The sequence below is a fragment of the Pinus tabuliformis genome, chromosome 6, assembly GCF_031772625.1.
Source record: "Pinus tabuliformis cultivar Carrire ecotype Pingquan chromosome 6, CPIR1, whole genome shotgun sequence".
In the NCBI taxonomy this organism is placed as follows: Eukaryota; Viridiplantae; Streptophyta; class Pinopsida; order Pinales; family Pinaceae; genus Pinus; species Pinus tabuliformis.
Window position 1 is genome coordinate 667,676,752 of NC_142292.1, and position 17,251 is coordinate 667,694,002.

At 38.1% G+C, this 17,251-nt stretch overlaps 1 protein-coding gene across 2 annotated transcripts; it reads left to right on the forward strand.

Annotated features, from left to right (window-relative positions):
• The first annotated feature begins 12,075 nt into the window (after nt 1–12,075).
• On the forward strand, nt 12,076–14,498 carry LOC149260388 (L-gulonolactone oxidase 3-like). 2 transcript variants are annotated; one of them, XM_089420606.1, is made up of 4 exons: nt 12,076–12,944; nt 13,035–13,290; nt 13,380–14,177; nt 14,214–14,498. In XM_089420606.1, exons 1-4 carry the CDS (start codon nt 12,255–12,257, stop codon nt 14,264–14,266), a joined length of 1,797 nt encoding a protein of 598 aa, XP_089276732.1. In that variant the 5' UTR covers nt 12,076–12,254; the 3' UTR covers nt 14,267–14,498. The 2 variants fall into 2 exon arrangements, with proteins under 2 accessions (XP_089276732.1, XP_089276727.1); XM_089420601.1 differs by having other exon boundaries at nt 12,077–12,944; nt 13,380–14,497.
• Nucleotides 14,499–17,251: the final 2,753 nt, after the last annotated feature.

Below are 17,251 nucleotides of genomic sequence, written 5' to 3' on the forward strand. Positions count from 1 at the left end.
GTTTTGAGTTGTACATGCACAAAATGTGTATGATCATCTTGTTGACAACCTCTGTCTGGCCATCAGTTTGAGGATGGAAGGCTATGGACTTAGTGATTTTGGTGTCCAACATCGACTAGAGACTGGACCAAAATGTACAGAGGAACCTGCTATCCTGATATGAGATGATAAACTGTGGGATCCCAAAGTGTACCCACACTCGTTCAAAGAAGAGTTTAGTAGTGGCTTCGACTGTGATATTCTTCTTGCAGGCCGCCATAATGGCCATCTTCGAGAACCTGTCGACGACCACAAAAACACAGTCATTTCCATGCTTAGTGGAAGGAAGGCCTGACATGTAATCCATGGAGATGGATTCCCAAGGTCGATTAGGGGTAGGAAGCGGGGTATAGAGGCCTTGCTTCTTGATGGTCGGTTTGGAAATGGCACAGGCAATGCATGATCTGATGTACTTCCCGACATCCTATCAAAGATTCGGCCAATAGAAATACTTATGCAGTACTACCACCGTTTTCTCGACCCCGAAATGCCCAACAACCCGACTATAGTGTGATTTCCAAATCATCTTAGCACGCTTGCTTGAAGGAACACAAAGGTGACCCAGGTGGCATAACAGGGCATCTTGGAGTTGAAAATCTGGAACATGCTAACCCTCCAAGAGTGTTTGGTATGTGTGGCCGAATTGTGGGTCGCTTTTGTAGAGAAGTGACCAATCAGAAGTCTAGTGCCCACAAGAGTTGAGCACGGTGGTTAATGCCATGATCGGTGGTCGACTAAGGCAATCTGCAACATTATTGGTGTTGCCCTTCTTATACTTGATATTCAAATGGAATTGTTGCAGGTATGTGGACCACTTCTGATGGCGATCATTTTGTAATTTCCCTTGGGTCTATAGGAACTGCAGGGGTCAGTGGTCTGTGTGGATGACCATTTCCTTCCCCAAAATGTAATGCTTCCATTGTCGGTAGACCTGCACAATAGAATATATCTCTTTTTCATAAGTGGGATACTTCTGGACTATGTCTGAAAGTGTCTCACTGTGATATGCCACTGGATGCCCGTGTTGAGTAAGGACTGCCCCAATAGCATAGTTAGAGGCATCTATCTTGACCTCAAATTGTTGTTGCAAGTCTGGTAATTCGAGCACTGGTGCCGAGCAGAGGCAATCTTTCAACTCTATGAATGCCTTCTATTGAGATTGAAACCAAAAGATTTTTTCTTTCTCTCCTCCCTTGGTGACTTGACTCAAGGGTCAAGTGATATGAGAAAATACCAACACGAACCTGCGGTAGAAGTTGGAAAGACCTAGAAAGCTGTAAGCTCTGTCAGAGTGGTTGGAGATGGCCAATCCCACTTGGATCTTGGTTGGATCCACATGCACCCCCTGTTCATCAATAATGTATCCTAGATACTAAACCCGGGTCATGCCAAAAGTGCATTTCTCCAAATTGGCACATAACTTGTGTTGTCGCAGTGTTTGGAGAACCTATCGAATGTGGTGGAGGTGCTCTTCCCAGCTCTGGCTGAAGATCAGGATGTCATCCAAGCATACCACTACAAATGAGTTGGTGAATGGCCGCAAGATGTCATCCATTAGCCTCATAAAGGTTTCAGGAGCATTCATCAATCCGAAAGGCATAACCAACCATTAGAAAAGACCCTCCTTGGCTTTGAAGGCAGTCTTCCACACATCGAAGGGTTTGATTGGTACCTGGCGATATCCTGAATTCAAATCGATCTTGCTGAAATATTTTCTCGCCTTCAGTTGGTCAAGGAGGTCATCAATTCGTGGGGTCAGGTACCTATTACGGACAATGATCTTTTTCAGCGCCCGATAGTCAATACAGAGTCTCCACGTCCCATCCTTCTTCTGTACCAACATGATCGAGCTCCCACAGGGCAAGGAACTTGGATGGATGTGACCTTTCTACAACAGCTCCTAAATCTGCCTCTTGATTTCATCGTTCTCCAGAACGGAGCGCCGATAGATTGGTCCATTGGGCAGCAGTGCACCTGGGGTCAGATCGACGGAATGCTTGACCTGATAGTGTAGAGGAACCCCTGTAGGGGAGGTGAAGATGTCCTTGTACTCCTCCATGACCTTGTCCATCTGTAGTTCTCGTGCGGAGGGGCTCTGTCTGGAGGTCATGGCCACTGTCTTCTTCTTTCCTTGAGGGTGTATAATCAGGAAAACAAATTCCCCGATTTTGGAAATGAGCTTACGGCATTGTTTTGTAGTAGCCAAAGAGATGGCGGTAGGCAGTGCTACCTTTGGTATCCTGTACAAATTATTTCCCAAAGTAACAATAACAACACAGGGCCTTGATTCATACATAGCATGTCACTTCCACAAGTATGGTTTTCCTAATAATACATCACAAACTTCAAGGGGAGCAATGTCACACAATACCTCATCCGTGAAGGGCTTGATGTTGTATGGAAGGCGACATTGCTGGATCACGCAAAGATCCCGTCCTTGGTGAAGCCACCCGATGGTGTACGGTTGTGGATGTGCTGTGGTCGGTAAGCCCAGTCGCTTCACGACCTCTGCCAAAATAAGGTTCTTTTAGCTCCCACTGTCGACAATGAACTGTAGCGAGGAGCCCTTTACCCACATTTGGGAGTGGAAGAGACGCTCCTCCTACTCTGGGTCTTCGGGTTCCTCCTTCTAGATCTTCGTGGTGGCAACGGTGGCATTGGGCTCCTCATAGATAATCTACTTCCCTTTGTCATTCCCCTTGTCAGGTTCTGACTCAGAGTTGGAACATGCATATGATTCTGAAACCTTTAGCTCGGCCACCAGTGACTGCTTCGCCCGACACTCACTTGTGTTGTGAGTGGAGCTCTTACAGAACTCACACCACTTTCCCGTGTCTTTTTTCAGCTTCACGGCCCTGTTCTTTGCTTGCAGCTTTAGCGGGTTGTCTTGGGCTGCCCCGCCTTGGCTTTGTCCTTTGTTCAGCGGTTTGGGGCATCTTTCCCTTGCTAAAGATTTGCAAATCCAAAGTCTCGCTTCTTCTGTTTAAACTTTTGCTCGACCTTGACGACATATCGATATGCCATGCCGAGCGAAGAGATGTTTAGGAATTCTATTTCTTCCTGGATGTACTTGTTTAGGTAGCCGCAATATTTGAGAACCAAATGCTACTCTGAATCCTTGATACCCAACTTTGTGTGAAGGGTATGGAAAATATTGATAAACTCCGGCACATCTTGGTCCCTTACCTACCGCAGCGTGGTCCACTTTATGTATTAATCTTCATAGCTTTCGACAGGGTAGTATTGCTCCTTGATGGCATCTCAGAATGAATCCCAAGTGGGTGCGACTTAAAATAGTGAGCCTGTACTTTCATCCTTCTGCTCGCAGTAGGTTTCCCACCAGTCCTTGACGTGGGGGGCTACTTTGAGAAGAGCGAAAATAATATTTTCCTGACTGGAAAAATCATGAACAAAAAAATAACCCTCTAGCAGATTTAACCATTTATCGACGACATCTGTGTATATCTGACCCTCGAATATGGGGATTTCAAAATTAACTTGTACCTTAAGCGGTGTGGTGTTTCCAGAGTAGTTGTTGGAAGCCGATGCGTCGCCCCTGGGTAGCCGCTGAAGGATATGGGCAAAGCTGTCCATCATCGCGTTCCTTTTTCACTCGAGGGCTTCTTCGAGCAAGATTTTGATAGGATCTCTTGCCCCCACGTCTTTCTTTTCATCTTCCATGGGAGGCCATCGAGATTTGTGAGGCTGGTCTTGCAAAGGTTCGATCAGTTCAAGCCCTAACTCCTTATATCCTGACCTCGTTGGGGATATGCAAAGAAAAACAGAGAAAAAAAAGAAGCAGACCACTCTGATACCACTGATTCGGATTTAAATAGGAATGCAACAAATTACAGAGATAACCATTAACACAGAGATGCAACGGAAATAATACTTCATTTCATTAATGTAAAATACTGAAATATGCTTACAAACATAACCATTCCAGCTAGGGCGATGGTAGCTTATCTCTAAGAAGAGATGTGGCTGCTGCATGCCTTTGAACTGAACTACAATGTGGCTCAAGGGCCTTTTTATTATTGAACAATAAGAGCAAACCCTAAACAACCAAAACCCTAACCCAAGGAGATGTAACACCAAGAGTTTATGGGCCTTGTTGGGGTAAGTTGGACAGTGAACTTCCCGTGGTAGTGACTTGGTCATATTATCTCTGTTTGAAGTGCATGATAACCTGTTGGAAAGATCTCTCTGAGGACTACGATAGAAAAGACAATTTTAGATTAAAAAATTGTTGGCTGTAGATTTCCAAATAACGTCGTTTAGGGCCTCAAAACAGCTCCGGAAGTTTAGGACCCGAAAAACTGCTAAAAATAGTAAACTGTGCTACAATTAAGGAAATTGAAAAACTGAAAGAAGAAATGGTGGGGGTCCAAGTGGAATTGGCGGGTGGCCACCAATATCCACCTGGATCACAAGTGGTCTAAAACCTCAATGGGACCCAGGGGCTAACTACCTGAGTGGTTGGGATAGTTCTTGAGAGTCTTGTAGTTGATGTCGAAGGTTTGTATGTTGTGTTTTCGTCGATTCCACTTCCTTAAGGTCACATAGGAGGTTGAAACTAATCATAGTAGCCTCTTGTCACATGTTTACTCTGGTTGGCCAGTTACTTGGGTAGATGTGGGAGGAGGGTGTTACATAAGGAAGACCTAGACCTACCTCCCATGGGGAAACAAAAACAACAACAAAGAATAAAAATGCTAAACACAGATCAACAAGTTGTCACAACCTTCGAGTAAGAATCCAAAGTTTTATTCCCTGTTTAGACCTTTTACCACCCATAACCACTTTAAGAGGCTTTAATTTCCTTGTCAAATCGTGGAATGAATGCATGGTGAGAGGTCTGGTTTGTTTCATGACAATCTTGAATGTTACCCAATTAGAGGGTGGGATGGCCACTCTTCCTTCCTTTTGTGGAGAGGGGCAATGCTAGCATCCCTATCCTCCCTTCTTGAAATTATGTAACACACATTCAATCGCATTGCCACCCTGCTTAGGATATCTAAGAACATATAAATAATAAACATATAAAAACTTAATAAATTTAATTAATAAACATATAATTAGAAATAATAATATTTATATATATATAGAAATGTGGAATATATATATATTGAAAATGAGATAAACTCCAAACAGATTACAGAAAAATACACATAAAAATCAGACACATAATATTGGCAGAAAAAGGCTGAAGCTTCATGTATTCTCTCTCATTACACACTAAAAAAATTGAATATAGTGTTACAAATAAATAGATGAGAGACAGTGTTCTCAAGATAGTGCGTGCTATCTTAGACACTTTTGGTTGAGATAATTTCTCCTTTGGTTGAGATAATTTCTCAACCAGACACACACCAGTATAGGAGTTACCTAAACTAACTCTTATCTTAGAGGAACAACCCAAGACTTAGGCATAAATTCCTAACTTGGAATATTTAATTAATTTATTTATTTTTGGATTTATTATTGTTTTATGAGAGAGGCTAACATTCCCCCCCTCAATGATAAATCCAAAAATAAGAACGAGAACCATCTTCCAAGTTCTCATGTTGATCCTCAAAAATATTGCCTGAAAAAACCGCCAAATCTGGATGCTGAAGAAACTGCAATATGAAGAGAGTGAGTCAGCTGCATGACTGATTCATCTCAGAAGGACGCTTGACAACTCCATCATGTGCCAAGTCGCAAAAGGATCCAATTGTCCTTTGCTTGAAAACAGCATCCGGTGTCCACTGACACAATTTGATGAACGCCCACTGGCGTATTTGCTGATGATGATCGCCCACTGGCTGAAGATGTCGAAAAACAACTCAATGTTGTTTTTGCTATGATCAAAGCTGCTCACTGCTGCTTTGGTTGTCGATCGCCCACTGGCGAATTTGCTAATGCTCACTGCTGATGACAAATGCCCACTGGCTGATGAAGATGCCCACTGGCTGCTTCGCTGATGTTGTCGAGACTTTCAGTCTGACAACCACTTGTCAATTTCATTGACATTTTCCCCCCTTTGTCAGCTGAAAGGAGAGACAATCTTCTCCAAAATATATTTGAACTCCCCCCCTTTAGGTGTAGGAGAGTTTCACTGTTGTACTCTCTCATTCAACTGCATGAGAGTACCATCATCTGTTCATTGCTGGCTGCACTATGTGTGATTGTAGCCGGTTGTAGAACTGAGATAACCGTTTGACTGTGGATGACCATTCCCAAGGGTAGATCCATTGATAATGTATCTTCAATCTGGCTGATTTTTGTTGGGTGCGACATTTTTCGGAGGAATGATTAGGCTTGCCACAATGGCAACAAGGATGGAGATCAAAACACTGATCTTCCATATGACCAGTTCTTTGACAATGAGAACATTTCGGTTGGTCATTAACTTCAGGTTGCGTGCAATTCTGTTTGTCTGCAATTTTCTCAGAACCTTCAAGAAATTCTGCACTCACAAACTTAATTGGCTTGGAATAATCTGGGATATGTAAGTTGGTGTCATCAGTGACATATCCTAAGCCTCGTCTATTCTTGTTATTTTGAATTTCTTCCCAGGGCTTGATGATGGGTTTGGAAGAAATTTGAATTTGATCATGAACAACTTCGAAACTTGAAGTTGTTGGGATGAATGACTTATCATCTGGATGGTTCAAAGACTTGAAAGTATCACTCTTTTCTTGCAATTCATTCCTTTGAAGTTGGGACTCAAGTTGAAGAAACTCAATGGTTTCATGTGTTTGTTGTAGATGCCGTGAAATATCAGCAAGAGTTTCTTTGCTGATGTGCACCATGTCTTCATCACTACAGATGATCAAACTGTGAAGAATGTTTAACAACTGAATATGTTGTGCCATCTGAACTTGCTCACTTGAAATCAGGCTCTCTTGTTATAGATGTCGTGCTTTGAACTATTGCACTTGATTTTGTTACTTGGATGACAGGCTCGCTTGCTATGGGACTTGAATGGCACGCTCGCTTGATTTGTTGAACTTCACTCACGCTCGCTTGATGTCGATCTCAACTTGCTTGATTGGTGTTAGAGTTGAACTTGTTTTGGTTGCTGTGATGGTTGTTTCAAGGAGTTAAAACTCATGGACTCACTTGATTGTGCTTTAAAGGAAGGGTGTCGAACACTGTCGAAAATGCACCCAAAAAAGCTTACAATGATTTCAATGATTCACTACAATGACTCAATTCAAGACTTGGGTGTCGGTTTCAACCGAGAATGCACCCTTACAATTCAATGTAATTGGAATTTGATTTACAAGTTCTTAAATTTGGTTGCAAGAATGTTGATGTAGACTTTGCTTTGAAACATTGAAAATTACAAATTCATTAACTTGATTGAATTTGCTTGTTGAAGTAGAATGTCGATGTTGAAAACTTTGATTGTAGTGACGCAAATGCATGTGTTGAGCTTAATTATCCTTCCTTGCAGCTATTTTGTTACAGGTGTTGTGCTTAAAGGACCAAATGGACAGCTTCCTGTTGATGACTTAAAATGCCAAGAAGGAAAACCTCAAGCTATGGTTGACCGAACTCTAGATAAAAAGGCTTTCAGCGGCTGGATGGAAACCGACAATCCCTGGACATATGATGATGAGACGGACAACTCGGAAATGACATATGTGAATCTTTTACTAAATCCTGAACGTTACATTGGATACATGGGTCCATCAGCCAGAAAATTTACAATGATATTAAAGCACTGGAATTCAAATTGTCACCTTTGTGGTTGCCTCAGGCAGTGTGGTAAAATAGTCAGTCGACAACAGGAAATTAACAATCTGCAGCAGGAAATTAACAAAACCAAAAATTGCTTTGCTTCCAAACATTCAGATAATAAAAACAGATGCTCACACCCAAAAAATCGAGGGGAAATAGCTCTGACCGGGCTGTGGCCTATGAAAATTTTCCAGAATGGATGGGAATTCGAACTCGACACCTTCTAGGATAAGCAGGGCTGGGCTGGGCTACGTCATCGGCATAGCTGTGGGAATTGTGATTCTTGTTTCTGTCGTTAAGTTGGTCTATTATGCATTCGTTCGCGTTCAGGGCTGAACACAGTTTGGCCGCGCAAGGGGTAACGCGACTGTGACCGCACAGGAGCAGAACAGGTCCGCGGTAGCGGTCCACAGCAGAGCACGGCTTCAGAGGAGGCACACGGGGTCAGAAATTCTTTTGTCGGGGCAATCATTTACATTCTGTGCTCTATATTAAATCAACTAATAAAATACACAGAAGAAATATAGAAACCAGAAGAAACTGAAAAGAACGCTCCATGTAGGTTCCTTCACGGGCTTTCATGCTCTTTCAACATAGTTTTGAAAGTGCATAAGAAGTGATCTGTCATTTCTTTGAATTACTGTGAGACGACTCCTATCTCTGGCCACTGGCTGATCTATTCAAAATTCATCTCTTGCAGTCACTTCAAATGGGAAACACAAAGAAACCAACATGTCAAGAAGACAACTCACTTCGAATCTGATACTTAAAAAGTCGCTCAAACTCATGCGTTGAAGAATATCCCATCAGAACCAGCAAATGGTAATGGGAAAAAAAATGGGTTTTTTTTTTTCGAATGTTCACAGTGCGTTCTCTACTGCTATAATAATGTTATCGATCCAGTAGCCAATGGAGTAGAATGAATATGAATGAATGAATATATGGCAACAATCTCTCTCACACCATAGCGCCAGGTTTTCACACTGATCTTCTGTAACACAACCTTCACACTAATCTTTGCAATATGACTTTGACATTGATCTCTCGATCACACAGTGTCCACACTTTGGATCTCGACCACAGATATCACACACACTATAATTTCCTTGAGCAGTCCACGAATTTCTCAACGCACAGTCAAAGAAGGGCAAACCAAGTTTCTTGGCTCTCTTTCAATGTGGCTAATTGCTCTGCGCTATCGCCTTTATGTCAACACAACGGATCCTCATTCCAGCGCTGTAAAATGGTGACATGAACCTTGGCTTCCAATTCCCATTTCACTTTACAAGTACGCACTCGCACACACTAACCAATCTAAAGCAAACACTCTTACTCCCAAAGAGAAAACCATTAGCTCCGATACCACATATTGAAAATGAGATAAACTCCAAACAGATTACAGAAAAATACACATAAAAATCAGACACATAATATTGGCAGAAAAAGGCTGAAGCTTCATGTATTCTCTCTCATTACACACTAAAAAAATTGAATATAGTGTTACAAATAAATAGATGAGAGACAGTGTTCTCAAGATAGTGCGTGCTATCTTAGACACTTTTGGTTGAGATAATTTCTCCTTTGGTTGAGATAATTTCTCAACTAGACACACACCAATATAGGAGTTACCTAAACTAACTCCTATCTTAGAGGAACAACCCAAGAGTTAGGCATAAATTCCTAACTTGGAATATTTAATTAATTAATTTATTTTTGGATTTATTATTGTTTTATGAGAGAGGCTAACAATATAGTAGTTATAAATTAAAATCCATTTTACCATATAAATTAAAATAATAATTCATATTTGTAGCCATCAAATTTTAGAATTTGATATTTAAATTTAATTAATAAGAAAAAGAAAACTTTATAATTACAATAAGCCCTCTCTAAGTTCCATATATATAATCAATGTTATGCCTATGACATTAAAAAATTAGAAAACATTTAAAGAAAATTATATATATATATATATATATATATATATATATATTATATATATGTATTATTAAGATTTAAATAAAATTAAAAATAAAAATATTCCTATATATAGGGATGTGAAATTATTTAGAACTAGCATAGATTCATCTTAACTCTAGATCTCTAGGGGTGCATAACTTTCTTCAAATTTGGAATCTTGAGAGACTTACCCTTCTCAACACTTGGTAAATCTGGAGTTAAGATGGATCTATGCTCTTTTTGTAAAAACTAAATAAAATTCTTATAGATTTGAATAATTTTACAAAATATCACTAAAATTTTAATAATAGGTTTTTTAAAAACTAATAAAATTCACCAAAATTTTTATACTTTATGATAAGATTAGATCCTTAAAATTTTCAAAAAAGAAAGAAAGTACATCATCCCACTAGGTTCATAATCTTTCTAATAAAATATCAATCAAAGATAGCCCATTGGCACACTTACCTAGTGTGCTTATTGGCAATTCCATTAGGCTAAGGAATATGGGGTAGTCCCTTAAACTTGACCCTTAGCGTCCTTGGTGACAAATAGTTGATCGATTTTCTTGATAAATAAAAATAAAAAATCACCCATCCAATTAGGTTGAACTATAAACAACTTTACTGAAAAAACATTTGCTTACCAATACTAAAGCCATAACTAAACTCAAAACTCTATTAACCAATGTAATATACTTATCAATTATTAAATTAAACTAAAAAATAACACAAATTTTATTACACAAATTAAAAAATAAGAGTAGTGGTCTTCTATAAGAAAAGAAAACATAACCATCATAAGTTCTACTATTAAGGCAACATTCTGGAAGAAATTGTGGATTACAAATACCTCAGAATTGACTTCAACAAAAATCTAAGCTGGAATGGTTGTAGAAAGAAAATAACTTTGGGGGGTTGGAAAGAATTTTATGCTTTTCAAAATAGGTGTAGAGAGGCAGAGTTATGGGACTGGAAAACCACTCAAACTCTTTTTGGTCTTCTAGTGATTCTCTATGATTTGGTTGTGAACTATGGGCCAGTAGTACATCCGACATGTAGTGGAGACAAATTGAGAAAATTCAGAAGCATTTGATTACAAACAAATTTAAGATTAAAAGTGCAATTCCTTATGATATCTTGTTAAGTGAAACAAGGAACGGTGCTATTAAAGCAATTGCTATGGTGCAAGTCATAAGGTATTTAAAAAATTTTGAGCAAATGGAAGAGGGTAGATGGCCTAAGGTTTCCTTTAATGATAGATTGTGCAAGAGCAAAAAAAACTTGGATGCAGCAGAATAACAAATGATTTGGTAAATGGGGTATTTGCTTGAATGCATGTCCCATAAACAGCGAATAGATAAAAGCTTTTGTTATGGAAAAGTTCCACAATTGTACTTGGGATAAGGAGCTAGGAAAAAAGAAAAATTATTATATTGAAGTGTTTAATCCCACTCATACCAAAAGCATACATAGAGGCCAATATCTCTTGGAGAGCCAAAATTCTTATTGCTCAGTTAAGGACTAATTCTCATCAACTCCGTTGTGAAATAGGGCACTGGAAAAGGCCAAAGGAAGTGTGGGAGGAAAGAGTATGTGTTTTTTGTTCTTTCGGAAAAATGGAAACAGAAAAACATTTCATTTTAGAATGTGAGGCCTTCAAAGACAACATAGAAGGTTATGCAGATATGCTGGCTAGCTCTTGGGATAATCTATTTAGCCAGGGGTTTGTCAAAAAGCTAAAAGCATTTATTTTGAAGCTTGACAAAAAAAAAATCAAATACATCAAGTAAATGAAGAAACAATCTATCTCATAAACTATCTTTAACCTCATAAACTTTAAAATAATTTTTTTTTTTTCCATTAATTAATTAAAATAATTAAGAATCAATCAAAACAACTTTCCATAATCGAGAATACTATATACTGCGCAAACAAAACGTTTGTCATAGTCAACCATAATATCAGAGCACAAACAAAACGTTTATCATCATATTAGAAAATAAAGAAAGACATTTTAAAGAGAAATAAATCGTTACCCCATGTAAACTCACATGCTACACACTTTAAATCGTTATCCCATGTAAACTCACATGACACACGTTTAAATCGTTTTAAGGATATGATAAAACAATTAACATTATATATATATATATTCAAAATTAATGGTTAATTAATAATAATAATAAATCTTATAGAAAGAAAAACACAAATTTAAATGGGTTAAGCATGGTTTACCAACGCCAGGCCTCCTTAAACTACTCTTCTATCATTTATTAATAAAAGTAACAGACACTCTTCTATCATTTATTAATAAAAGTAACAGACAGGACAGGCGTGCCCTTGTCGTGCTCTCCACTCGATGATACTTTAAGCACACCCATTTTGGCGGTGCCTTTCGAAGTTTGCAGAGTCCAATTCACGCTTGCTCTTGCTTAACATTTATTTTTTCATGCCTTCAAAGCTCTCAGGCTCACTCATCTTCCAAACCCAACACAGGCGAGATCGCTAATTTTGCTATTTGACATGTCGGTGCTACCATTACCAGGAAAAGCGATTGTCATTCGTCTCTGTTTCTCGCTACATTTTATTGTTCTGTGCGCCTGCATTCCACCTCGGCCGCCGGTTACCTGCAACAATTTTGACAATTCTTGCACGATTTCGAATGCCTATGGCACCTGGCCAGACAGAGTCCCCTGCAAAGCCTCCATGGTTATCTATCCTTCTACAGAAGAGGAGATTTTACAGGCGGTGGCCGACGGTGCCAGGAAGAAACTGAAGATGAAGGTAGTCACCGGCTTTTCGCACACAATTCCCAAGTTAGCCTGCCCCGGTTCGGGAGATGGCGCTGGGATTCTGATCAGTACACAAAATTACAAGAATGAGATCACGGTGGATAAGGCCGCCATGACTGTCACTGCAGACAGCGGTGTCGGGCTGAGAGACCTCCTCGACGCGGTGGCTGCATCGGGTTTGGCTCTGGTGGCAGCGCCCTATTGGGAAGGCCTGAGCTTGGGCGGGCTGTTGAGCACGGGTTCACATGGGAGCTCTCTCTGGCGCAGGGGAGGAGCCGTGCACGACTATGTGGTATCGATGCGTTTAGTGGTTCCGGCTTCTCAAGGGGAAGGGTATGCGAAGGTCATTACGCTCAGACAAGGGGATCCCGATCTCAATGCGGCCAAGGTTTCTCTCGGAGTCTTGGGAGTCATATCGAAGGTAATTTTCAGTTTTAAAATAGACTTGGGAGTAGCATTTGTTCTCTTCTGCACATATAAAGGTCGATTAATGGGTTCAAAATATATACAGGTGACATTGGCATTGGAACCTCAATTCAAACGCAACGTAACCAATGTGGTGAAGGACGATGCTGATCTGGAGGATGACATCTTGCCTTTCGCAGCAGCTCATGAATTCGGAGATCTGACCTGGTACCCATCGCAGCGAAAAGTCGTTTACAGAATGGACGACCGGGTCCCCGTCACCGCGCCAGGGAACGGCCTCAACGATTTCATCGGCTTTCAATCCACTGCCATGGCCGTTATTGCTGGCATCAGAGCCACAGGTTGTAATCTCGAGCTTTCCCCTCTTCAATTTCATTAGCTTCTCAATCCTCGGCTGAGCGGTAACCACAATATGTTATCTGATTTACAGAAAGTACTCTGGAAGCAACAAGGAGTGAGAAAGGAAAATGCATGCTGGCCAGAGGCATCGTGGCTTCCAAGCTCGCTTTGGCCAATGGATTGAAGAACAATGAATTCATGTTCACGGGATACCCTGTCGTGGGGTTTCAGAACCGCATGCAGACATCCGGATCGTGCCAGAGATCGCCGTCCGCCGATTTTCTGAGCGCCTGTTCTTGGGATCCCAGATTCAAAGGTCTGTTCTTCTACGAGACAACGGCTATTTTCAGGCTCTCGAAAATCAAGGCCTTCATCTCAGACGTGAAGAGGCTGCGGGACATGGAGCCCCAGAGTTTCTGCGGGGTAGACGTTTACAATGGCTTTTTGATGCGCTTCCTCAAGGGTTCGAGCGCATACCTGGGGCAAGCCGAGGATTCAGTGGTCATCGACTTCAATTACTATCGGGCGGAGAACGGATCGAGGGCGAGGCTGAATGAGGATGTGTGGGAGGAGGTTGAGCAGATGGCTTTCTTCAACCACGGGGCCGTCCCTCACTGGGCCAAGAACAGAAACCTCGCTTTTCTAGGCGCTGGTGCCAAGTATCCCAACCTCAACAAATTCTTACGCGTTAGGAAGAAATTCGACCCGGATGGATTGTTTTCCAGCGACTTGTCGGATAAAATGTTATTGCAGGGTCGAGATAATTCAATGGCGGAGGAGAAAGCAGATGATGGGTGTGCACTGGATGGAATGTGCGTGTGCGAGGAAGATAGTCACTGTGCTCCCAGCGAGGGTTACTTCTGCCGACCTGGAAAAGTTTACTCAGAAGGTAGAGTCTGTCGATATGAGGAAGGATCGTCAGAAGGTAGAGTCTGTCGATATGAGGAAGGATCATCATATTCATTCCTGAAGCGTTAATGAGGTGTTTCTCAGAACTGCAACTTTCCTAAACACTTCATGATTATTGCTGAAGCGTTAATGAGGTGTTTCTCAGAACTGCAACTTTCCTAAACAATTCATAAACACTTCATGATTATTGTTTGGGAGAGATTTTTATCACATGGAATATCATTTGTCGACGTGTTTCGAAAACGAACCAATTAGTGTGATTCATTGTCAACTATGAATACTGTTGCAAATTCCTCATTACTTTTCTACTGTAAAAAATAATTATCCTTATTTCCTAGACAAATTCCAAAATATTTCATTCTCATCAATATTCCTATCAATTTTTGTTTTTTCGTCCATCCATGAATGAGTCATTACAGTTTTCAATTTGCTTAGTGGAAAAATAGAACCTGTCCCTGGATGGAGGAGAACTAAATCCAAGTTATCTTCGATAAAAAAAATCCAAAATTTAATTAATAATAAAACTCATTCCTATCGATTAAATTCCAAAATATTTTCAAAATTATAATCCATTCCAAAATATTTCCAAATTTTACCATTTAAATTCAACAGTGTAGCATGGAATATAAAGGGATGAGTACGGATTCAGATGTCACCAAAATGTGTGCGGTTTGCACCCATCAAAATTATAAAATTATAATGGGTATCGATTCACGATGTATTATAGATTTAAATGACACTGACAAACAATTTAACGTTTAATGGACATAAAAGGTATTGGTTTTTGTGATTGATAGAGCCTTCGAATCAAATATATTTTTCATGAAGTTCGAAAAAAATTGCTGAACATTTTTATGGAAAGTACAACCCGAAGTGGACAGACTATTTCACATTTATATACATATAAATAATTTGAAAATTTAAAATTTATTGAATTAAGATTTTTGTGATTTATATCAAGTTTTTAACATGTTTTTATGGATAATTACATCAGAAAAATATGTTTAAAAATTAAAAATTTATTTAAAAAAATTGAAAATAAACTTAGTTATATGAAGTTAATTTTTTATTATAAATTTTGGAATATATAGAAATTTAATAAGTAAATGTAAGTTATTATTGTTATTATCATTTAATTTTAAGGTCACAGCTAACCTATACATCAAATTGGCGTATGAGATCTCTTTGTTTGTGGGACAAGGGACCCACTTCCGCTTTCCGCTGAGTCTGGTTTTGAACATGTGACCTCTTAGAAGAAAACACATAATCTTAAAATATTATAGAATTTGCAATTAGATATTTTCTTAAAAATATATATATATATATATATATATATATATATATATATATATATGGTTTTAAATGTTTTTATTTTTATTTTTGTTAATATAAATTTTGTGTTTTTATTTATTTTTTGTTGCAGATATAAAAATATTTTTTTATTAATATAAATTTTGTGTTTTTATCATGAATTTTTTTACTTTTGATTTAACCATAAATATAGTTAGAACAAACAATATCGGGTTTAAAAATAATAATATCACATGTGTACATGTTTTTATTGGGCTGAGAGGCTCTTTCTACATTATGTTCTTTGTAGTTGACACATGTCCTTCTTAAAATGCAAATAGAATATTCAGAAGCAATGTTGGCGATAACTAGCATAGATCAACGCACATTTAAATTCTTCATCTTGTCCTGAAAATGAATCGCACATTTAAATTCTTCATCTTGTCCTGAAAATGAATCACACTAGTTGGTTCAAAATGCATCGACCAAAATCTTCAATGTGATTTTTTCCCAAAATGTTTTAAATATTTAAAATATTTTCTTTTAACATATTATATATATATATATATATATATATATATATATATATATATATATATATATATAAGTTTTACCATTGGTAGTTTTACTATTGGGGATTTTTGGGTCCCAGGTTTCACAACCCATGGTATCGATATTTCAAACTTCATATATATCTATATAGAAAAATATATATTAAAAGAAAATACTTTAATGTTGTATATAATAAAATATCCAATATGGGTTATGAATAAAATACTTTAATATGAATTAATATTGAAGTATACTTAAAAATATATTAATAATAAAATGTAATTTTTATAACATTTAAAAATACAATTTAAACAATTGTTATGTCCATAATATTCAATCGCTTTTTTGAGCTCTCAAATAAGTTTGCACTTGATGAAGAAATTTGATCCCTCTCGGCTCATGTTAGATCGGTGGTTCAAATGGATCTATGTTGGTAATACTCCAAAAAGATTAAATATATTCAATTATTTTCTATATTCAAGCTTTTGTGATCCATAATGAATTAAACAAAGTATTTCTGTAGAAATCACATAACAGAAATTTTTGGCCAACGCTTTCAAAGGTTCGAGGCAAACCATGGCAAAGGCTTAAATAGAGAGAAATATAGTGGTTTGAGGCAGACCATGACAAGTAACGGCTATATTTGAACAATAATATTTAAATTATGATATTAATTTATTAATATATTAAAAACAAATATTATTAAGTAACGACTATATTAAATGACTAGTTTTTGAAAAAATGTATTTAAGTAATGATATTAATTTATTAATTTATTAAAAATATTAATAGGTAACAGCTAGTTTTTGAAAAATAATATTTAAATTAATTTATTAAAACCAAATATTACTAGTTTTCCAAAAAATAATATGTAAACTATGATATTAGTTTATTAATTTATTAGAAACAAATATTAGTAAGTAACCGCTATATTAAATAGGTAGCTTTTTCGAAATAATATTTAAATTAATTAAAAAAAATCGAACTCTAAAGGAGGGAAGTCAAAGATTCAATCATGTTCATTCCTATTTCCAAATTAGCCAGTACTTAGTGCAATTATGATAATCATTATCTATGTGTTTTCAAAGATTTTACAAACCATGCTTAGCTATTTTCTCAAGTAGCTTCCCCAAATCCATAATCTATAATTTACTATAAAGAGGAACATATCTCAACTTTCAACATAATGACTTGGAAGGAAGGACGACCTTA

What these genes read in the sequence shown, in the direction of transcription:
- LOC149260388 (XM_089420601.1), top strand. Translation starts at nt 12,255, where the DNA reads ATGTCGGTGCTACCATTACCAGGAAAAGCGATTGTCATTCGTCTCTGT. An exon ending in TCTTGGGAGTCATATCGAAG is followed by an intron (nt 12,945 to 13,034) that starts GTAATTTTCAGT and finishes AAATATATACAG; the next exon opens with GTGACATTGGCATTGGAACC. An exon ending in TGCTGGCATCAGAGCCACAG is followed by an intron (nt 13,291 to 13,379) that starts GTTGTAATCTCG and finishes TCTGATTTACAG; the next exon opens with AAAGTACTCTGGAAGCAACA.